Raw genomic sequence first — 9,530 nt, 5'->3', positions numbered from 1 at the left:
CCATTAGGAATTACGTTATATCGTGGCGAATAAAACAGGGATTTAAAAAAGGAGGTTAAGTGGTATTGAGAGACTCTGAGTAAGCTACTTTTCCTTTTTACCTCCGCCCCCCTCTCTCGCAAGGTGTCCCCTCGCTGCGATTTTTAAAGAGACGACCGATTTCTTGCGAGAAGTCGAACAGCGAAAGGGAGTAGGATTTATATTTTTAACAGGAGTACGATGTTACTCTGTATTTCGATATCCTTTTTTGCTTTCTTCTTACATAGTGCTTCGCAATGATACGAATTAAAGACGATAGATGGTAAAATGAAAAGTAATAGCGAGGAAGAACGAAAATGACGGTGAGCTTTTGAATGAAATGAAATGAAATACGATGTTGTGGTCATATCGTTATTATTATCATAAATATTCTTTCGTATCGTGACAAGCTGAGGAACATAACGAGCATCGATACCAAAAAATTGGCAAAAATTCCGCTAACATCGTCTCTATTACACAAAGAATCGTGAAACTATGCTGCGTGCACGCGAGATTCTCTCTCTCTCTCTCTCTCACTCTCTTTCTCTCGCTCGCTCTCTCTCTCTCTCTCTCTCCCTGACACTTTACACTTATTTTATTCCTTCTTCTTTCTATTAGACGCATAATATCTCGTTCGAAAATATCAATTACACCGCTCTCGTGCGTTTTTCTTTCTCTCCTTCTCGTTTCTTCGTCCTCGTCTATCCGTTTTTATTTGTTCTCTTTGGCTAATTCTCCGAATGAAACACGTTCCCTATCGAACGCTCGCTCGCGTTAGCTACGTAGAAACGATGACGGTTTCAAAAATACTTATTACAATTAGAAAATCATGTAGAGTATTATTCAGTCGTTGCGATCCTTAATCGATAATTCGTAACTAATACTAGCACACATCGCTCGTTAATACATAATATACATATACATATACATATACATATATATACGATATTCCTCGTATCGCTTCTTTCTTTCCTTTTCCTTTTCTCGTCCTTTCTCTCTAATTCTTTCATGCTCGATCGTCATGCCTCGTCCGTTATTGCGAAACGACAAATAAAAAAATAAATAAATAATTGTTGGAGCGACGCGAGTCGCAAGACGTGGAATTTGTGCGCGTACCGATTCGAGGCGAACGATGCACCGGCGTGAGCAACAGGAAACAACGTTCGAAACCGGAAGCAGACGGGGGAGAACAGTAAGCTCGATATTCATTGTAAACAGAACGTGACTGTGTAAATCGCTTTTGTTGTTCGTTACGTACGAAGGCGTGTCACACGCGGTTGACAAATGTATCGGAGGGAAACGCATTAAATCGAACGGTAAATGGCTATTAATTTAATAAACCGAATACGTAATAACCTTCTGCCGATGGAATTACACGGTGTGCACGCGGATAGAACAGAAAAGCGTAGGGATAACAAACGACCAAATTTTTCCTCTTTTCCAACCGTAAACGGATAAACTTTTCTTTCGCCAATGTCCTTTTCTTCCTCGTTTGTTTGGCTTGTTTTTTTTTCTATTTTTTCTCCTCTTTCGTCCTGCCCTTTTGTTTTCTCCGTTGCCGCCTATTTTCCCCGCACGAGAGCTTTTCACGACGGCGAACAATTCGCGCGGGAAGAGCACCATCTTTTCTCTTCGGTTTCGTTCATCGTCCTCTCGATTACAAGAATATCAGACACGATAACAGTAGCAACGCAAAGTGACTCGTCGAATATCCGATTCATCAGGTACATCTACTCGCTCGCTGTTTCTTACGCATTTCCATATTTTGTTTCGTTCTTCTTGCTCGTTTAGGTGAATCGCGTGACGTGATGGAACCGCTTTGTTTCTTTCAAAATTGAAATCGACGCACGGGTGGAAAGACAGAGTTAAAAGAAGAAGAGAATTAGAGGCAATGAATAATGGCAGTGAGAGACGGATATACAGACAGATTATACACACACACATATATATATTATATAGAATATACATGTATATATATATATACATATATATATATATATATATATATATATATACATCCACGCTACGAGTTTAGTCCATTGTAGGGCTTTATAAAAGTATGAAAAAGAAAACTGTCATTTTTATCTTGGAAACGATGCCACCGTAAATGGTGTACTACACATTGCGAACACACGATTTCTGCCAAAGAGAAAGGAAATACATAGTGTCTAATAATGAAATATTCCTCGGACGTTGGCCGTTTCTTCTCCGATTTTTGGCCGATCACGGATGTACCTGTTTTCACGAGAAGTCGGTTCGTCGATCGCCATCATCGTAGAGAAAATTAAGATGCCGCGATACAGCCGTATCCAGTTCTCCGCGATTCACCGGCGAATTTCCCCTGTCCATTGCCTCCTCTCTGCTTTGCCTTTCTCGCTGCTCCTTCGTTTCTTCAGCTCGATCCAACCGACTTATCCAGCATCGAATAGCTTCCTAATAACTCGTTTCGTCTCGTTTTCCTTCGATCTTCGGCCGCGTTCCTCTCTTCCTTTCTCTCTCACCGTGGTCCAGAAAAGGGCGTGACGCGGCACGTGCGTCGCCGGAGGACGACCATCGCGCGACACAAAGCGGCCTGGACTTTCTTACAAGCACGTCGATTTATATAAACAGCTCCAAAGCGCGCGTAGTTGAATGCGGTACGGTTAACGAATGGCGATCAAAAGGAACGCGAACAGTCCCAGGACCAGCCGCGCCGACGGCAGCCGCATCTCCGACCTGGACGAGCCGAGAACTGAAAACAGAGAATACACAGGCTGCTGCACTCAAAGTTCTGCGTTCGTTGCTGCGATCGGTCGCGTGCTCGCGGCGATCGTTCGCCCGCAACGCGATGGACGAATAAATGAATTTGTACCCACCGCTTCCATTTTGCCTTTTAGACGTACGAAACGGGTTAAGCGGAGTTTCGACCAGGCTGAGATTACGTTTTCGACGATGTTTGAACAGAGAATATTATGAATTTTTGCCCCGGACCAAAGACCAACGCGGTAACAGGCTAAATTGCGTATTCGACCATGCTACGCGCGAGTGTTTCCGCCATACGGTAACGTTGTACTTTGAACCGACGAATGCTTCTCCGCAATTAACGATCGAGCAGAACGCTTTTCCGATCGTTTGGAAAATGAACGGAGTAATCGGAGAACGCGACGAAAGCAAATTACTCGGTGGAAGCGGAAGCTACGAATTTCTTAGATCGTCGAACGAATGGAATTTATCGACGCTCACGATCCGCGTTTACGAACATTGTTCAGGTTGGAATCGTCGCTAATGGATCGAATTACCGATCATCGGCGTTCTCCATAGGGCAGCTCTTTTTTTTCAGAGAGAACAAAGAGCGAGGAGAAGGGGAGCGCGACTACGGGGATCCCCTTGCGTCGAGGCGCGAAACTTTCCGAATTAATACGCGCCATTCTACGTGCTAATACATGGCTGTGTAGTCAGCGATGTAGGTGCTGAGCACCGGGAATTGAAAGTAATAAAACGGCGCTTCCGAGCATAATAACGCCTGCAGAAAGAAAAAAAATCAAATTGAGGGTACGCTTATGCTTTAACAGCCGCCTCCGGATGTAGGTCATAGAATTTCGATCGAGGCTTTCGAACGATGATGGATGACGGATTTCCTACGCGCTACTGCGAATGAACAAAAATTTCTCTCTCTCTGTCTCTGTCTCTGTCTCTGTCTGGTCCGTCTCGACGCTTGTACGCGATGGCAAAACGATAAATAACATAGATAGAAGAGAAACGATTTTTGGCCTGTCGACGCTCGATCGCTAGGCTGCACTTTCTCGACCCACTAATTAACCCCTAACCATGGTGACTTGATTTACACTGGCAGTCCCGATCCAGTCACGGGCTTCGATCAAATATTATTCAATGCTCTGCGAGTGAATTAACCAACCTGGATCGCTGCAGTCACGCTTCGAGGCCTCGAATAACATTTGAACGAACCGCGAGCGAACCGTGACGGTAACGCGACTCTGTCTCTTTTCTCCTGGTCTCGTCTGTCATCCCCTGCTCGCCCCCTTTATCACCAATTCTATCCGCATAAACGACGCTTAATTACGACGCCGGTTAATCGCTGGTATTACCACCTTTTACAATGCTCGTTTGTGCCCGATGGTTAATTTAGTAAATTTAAAGCTGAACGCGTTCCTAACTATACGTAAATCGCGCAAGCACCGACCGCAGGCTAAATAAAGTAACGTGGTCGCCGTGGATGCCATATGCTGCCATTAATTATCGTTAATAATCGTCCCGTTCACTATTATATCGTATTATAGTTACACTTTGTTACAAACACTCGGGCGGCTTCGCTCGTGTATATTATAAATTAACGTTTATTTATCGTGGCAATTACGCGCAATGGGCGCGCGGTTAATTCGTCCGCAAATCTGACTATCCAGCGGCTCCATCGAGGGAAAAAGGCGAATGGATATCATCGGTGGAATCGCGATCGATACGCCATCTAACGAGCAAATATTTCGTTTATCAGGTAACTTGCTTTGCCACGATCCGGCGGAGAAACGAATACAGAGAAAGGATGGATGAAACGAAAGAGGGACTCTGCTGCTGCTGCTGCTGATGGAAACTAGAAGAGCCACTTCTATAACGAGGCAAACCGGCTAACTCAAATAACAAAACGAAGTTTTTTTTTACAAACCACGATCGATGAATTCGACCGTGCGTTTTTTTTTTCCTCCAACAAGATGATTTCGATCGAATTGCGACTGGCACACGGCTTATTATACAACGCTTCTCCGGTGCACCGAGGAAACCTATACCGCGTCCTTTCGCTTATTTATTTCCATTCTTGTTTTTCGCCGTCGTTCGTCGCTATAGCGATCGTCGTCGTTGTTTCGTCGTCGTTGTTTCGTCGTTGTCATTTTCGAGAGGAGCGCGGCGCGCCGCTGAAGTGCGGCTCACTTGACGCCAAATAATCCAAAGCCGCAGCAAATAATCCTGGAATACGTCGGGAATTATCTTCGCCGCAGCCTCGGATTAGCTGGCGTGAAACGAATTATTTGATGGCGTGCCGAGCTATTTGACGTTAACCAGGATAATTCGACCGGTCAGATTATCCCGGACCACGATGTGGACAAACAACCGGATGCTCGGCCGTCGTGCACAGTCCGTTCACGGCTCAATGGGAGAAACGAAAGGAAAAAATAGCAGACATGTCAGTCGCTCGATTTAATCGATCCAAACCGGCTTCGTAACTCGTTAATCCGTAAAACGGACGTCTTTCGTTCGGCAGAGTCGTCGTAAACGAGGCACACGGATTGAAATGCTACTGCAAATTTCGAACTTGCCTGTGATGCTTTGCGGTTTTTGCGCGCGATCGATGACGCGCTCTTCTAATGGATTTTTCTTTATTTTTTAATCTTCGTATAGAAGTGACACGGTTCGAATTCGTTAACGCTATAAGCCTACGGCGGTGATTGCGCGATTTAAGTAAGTGGTTTTGCTAATTAAATATTGGAAGCGTATATACGGAAGCTACGTAAAATGTGGCGATGTTTCTGGCGATGATAATAGGAAAAATGAATATTCGTTGATTTAATTGAATTAGAATGGAAACCACCATCTCGAGCAGCCATATCGAACACGACGATTTTTCTAACGAAGATACTTGGCTGTCGTAGATAAAGCGTGGCTTTTATTCCCGAAGAATAAATCGTCTTTGTTTCAAAATTCACAATCTCCCCTTTTCCTCGTCTTTCAGATATTTATCGGAAAGTTTGGAAATTTCGCTATCCCGCAAACTTATCGTCGCGTTTTAATCCCAACGGTTTCAGATTCTCCGGAATACTAATCTTTAACGTTTATCAAACATCGTTATTTCAGTCCGACAAATTCTCTGGAAATAACCAATGAAGACCGAAAGTTTGAAAGAGAAGACGGCAATCCCACGGTCTGCAACGGTAAACCAAACCCTCGACAGTATCGCTATCAAAAAGTTCAATCAACGACGGGTGGAATGCTTTCCATGAAGCCTCCCTGCTTGTAAACACCCCAAAAGATCTAAGAACTCGCTAAGCCTATTATACGACTTAAGCAACCCTTCTCCTCCCTTCGCAAGAACGCTCTTTCATCCTGTTGCGATCCTGGAATTTTCTGCCTTTCGATCTTACTTTCTTCTTTCCTTTCGAAAGTTGAAGTGTCAAGTTAATGATAAAAATTCACGAAACGTTTCGTTGCAGAAGAGAATTTATCGGATTTTTACTTATCAGAGACTGCGATCGAGGGAGGCTGAATCTCTTTCTACAATTTCCAGCGATCGCTCGTACGATCGTTTCATAGAATATCGTACTATAGAAAATTATAAAGCGCGAACCTGCTTCTACATTTACATATTAACGTACAGACGTGGCAGACGCTGATACTTCTCAATCGTAGCAAACATAAACGAAGTAGCGGTAAATTCGTCTTATAAATTCGACTGCTAATTACGAAGTTGCAAGCGAACGTCATAGAAATGTTTCTCGAGGGTTCGATATAACGATAATTCTTAAATGACGAATAATCACAATCGTTTCTCGTGTTTCTCAAACTTAACGAATTCTATGGAAAATGACCGAAAAAGCGTAGGAGAGTTAATATTGGATCGGCAACTACCACCTAGTGACAAAATCCGCAGTCACTCGGCTGCCAATCCAACAGTTCAGCAAATGAAAGTGCAAAGATTTGTTTTACCTTTGACTCCGACGTGTCCATCGGGTTTCTTCTGGCCGGTCTGGAAGTTGGGTGGCGGCTGCAGGTAGTTGATACCGACGATGGTCGCCGCTGGTTCGTAGTGTATCAGCCTCGGTTTGTCCTCCTCGGTGCTGACCTCGGTGCTCTGCCAGTAAATGTCGTATATGGAGGCGCTGCATCGTATTTTCAGCTTGCCCCCCGCGAAATGGTCGTGCGTAACGAGGAACTGAAGGCCGATCTGTGAAATGTGCCACTCGGACTCGTTCGTGTCCAAGGGACTGTACGTGCGGACGTGCGACTTCAGCGGCTGCGTGTGACAATTTGTACGAACAGGTTAAACAGGTGGCCTGCCACGTTCCTGAAAATTCTCTGGCTCCCGTTCGGCTTTCCACTTGCCGATAATTAATCCGAACGTCGTCGTATCGATTTAAGGACAAATTTCAGCCCGATTAATTGGCCGCGATCGAGGAATTTGCTAATCGCTTCGAGCGTTTCCGATAACAAGGTTTCTACGACGTTTAGGGCTACTTGGACCCTTTGTGGTCTTCGACCGACGATAGTTTGCGAACCTGATATGCTGGGGGCGTAAAATGTTGGTATTTAATGGCTATTAAAGGTCTCATTACCTATAGTATCGGAAATCAAGGATCCTCCCGAGGGAATTTTCAGAAAAATACTCGCACCATTGATCTTCGTGGTCGTCGGTCGATCTATCAAACGATCGATTCGCCGACGAATCTCTTCAACCACAACGTCCGATTTTGTAGTCGAAACTGTCTATATATCGGCTGCTTGGTATTTCGTTAATTATTCGAAAATTCTATCAAGTTTGAAGCGATACTTTGTTCGGCGTACTTCTTAGACGACGACATTCATCGTTAGACTGGGATTGTCTATCGAGTGCACGAGGTGCTCGATATACCGTTAATTATTCCGCAATTTTATCAGGCGTTAAATTAATTTAAATTTATGTTGCGATATCTGCTTTCGACCATCAATTTCCAATGTTTCAACGAAAACTTTACAATGGAATATTAATGAACATTGAATCCGTTTAAGGACAGATCAATTTAGAACCATCGGCGAGTAAAATGTAAAACTGGCGGAAAAGTCTAAACGAACGGTACAGTAACAGACAGGCTTTTATCGTAATATTTTACAACGAGAGAATCGTTCAAACTATTAAATATGTACCGTTGTAAATCTGCGGAATTTTCACGGAAAATCACGAATTGATTTTTCGAAAATTCGCTACTTCCGCTGCAGATATTTTCTTTGAAGAATAATATGATTTTTAAAAGGGTGTACGGTGTCGCGTAAGAGCAGAAGACAAGCGCAGCGGCTTTCTGTCACTCCAAACTGCTGATAAAGAGGAGGGTGCACGTCAAAAGTATCGGTATTTCGAGCAACAATGCGATTTTATCGCCGGGCACGCACGTAGCACCGAATTGATAGACAACCGATTCGACAGGACCGTGTTTTGATAACGCCGTCATTACACGTCCAAGAAACTTCGATTACTTTTTCTTCTCTCTTCTATTTTTCTCCCTTATTTTTCGTCATAACGTTGCAACGTTGCTTTTTCCGTAATATGTCATTTTATTGAAGGAACAGACAGGAGAAAAACACGCGACGAGGTTTCGTTAGGTAACATTTCATCGCGAAATCAAATTTCCGAGCCTCGTTCCGATCGCAATATGCGTATTCATCTCGGACAAAAATGTCCGAAATGCGGTATTTCGCGAAATATTTCGCATCCTGATGAAACAACGGACGTTTCTCCAGAAGAGACTTCCCGAAAATATAATTCGAGTCTTCGATCTTTCAACGTGACGTAATTAAAGAGTAAAACGTATCGATGTTTGAGACGTGGAAGAGCGGACGACGTTTGAAACGCGACAATTTAGAAATTGGATCCAACGACAGATTGCACGCACGAGGCTGTGTATTTAAAAACCGTCTAGAATTTGATCAGCTGAATAAACTTGGCCGTTCTTCGCCGCAAAAAAATGATAAAGCTTCGAGGTGACACGGGACAGCGTGGGACACATCCGAACAAAAATTACGGAGCACGGTCGACGAACCGTCCTGAACTCGATACGACGAATAATAAAAAATAGTTGGCTACAAACGAAATTAGGGCGGGACGCCGTGGCTTGGAATAAAACGAAGCTCGAGAATAACAAGAAGAATCAACAAATTTCAAATTGAACTGTCGCGAAAACGAACCTCGAAGAGGAAAGATTGCATTTTACATTTTCGATTCGTTATCGTCTATATAGAATAATGCAAAGAAAGTAAGCAATGGCGAAGAAGTAATCGAGTGTATTTGACAAATTTTCGATTCAGGCCGACATTGAATTTTCGAAAATGATGCTCGCAGGTGCAATTTTATAATTCTCCGTGGCAATTCTATCGTAAGTAGTAGCTGCCCGATCTCATTTGTACTAGGAATTTCGATCCAAGCCCGTCTAATTCAATTTCTCCGCTCAATTTCGCTTCGCATCAAGATAGAACGAATGAAATTGAGAACGAAACCACGTAGTATTCGACGTCTTGCGCGTATCGAAAGACGCGACGAAACGATCGGAACGACCGTAACTCCTGTTGTCTTCTCTCCACGGCGTACATCTATTTCGACATTTTAATTCAATTCTCCTCTATTTCGATGGATGATAAAAGCCGGGAAGCTGAGCCACGGATTTAGCGCAATCAATACCTCGCTGTGTTCGAATATCGCGGTGTATAACTGGAAACTCGGTGGAGGAACGCGTCAAGACGATATTATAATCTAGAACTTTCATAGAATCAAATAATCTCGA

General features: G+C 43.7%; 1 protein-coding gene across 2 annotated transcripts in view; it reads right to left on the bottom strand.

Moving 5' to 3' along the window:
• Positions 1-376: 376 nt before the first annotated feature.
• Positions 377-9,530, bottom strand: part of LOC117209444 (cell adhesion molecule 3-like) — a 42,363-nt gene continuing 33,209 nt past the window's right edge. For both annotated transcript variants that reach the window (XM_033451512.1, XM_033451514.1), the window contains 2 exons: positions 6,709-7,015; positions 377-2,749 (listed from right to left, as the gene is read on the bottom strand). In XM_033451512.1, coding sequence (XP_033307403.1) covers positions 2,661-2,749; positions 6,709-7,015 — 396 coding nt within the window. In that variant the 3' untranslated portion in view covers positions 377-2,660. The remainder of the gene's footprint in view (positions 2,750-6,708; positions 7,016-9,530) is intronic.

Source organism: Bombus bifarius, unplaced genomic scaffold, assembly GCF_011952205.1.
Source record: "Bombus bifarius isolate JDL3187 unplaced genomic scaffold, Bbif_JDL3187 scf7180000008176, whole genome shotgun sequence".
NCBI classification, from domain to species: Eukaryota; Metazoa; Arthropoda; class Insecta; order Hymenoptera; family Apidae; genus Bombus; species Bombus bifarius.
The sequence above is the reverse complement of the archived record's forward strand: the minus strand, read 5'-3'. Positions and strand labels throughout refer to the sequence as shown.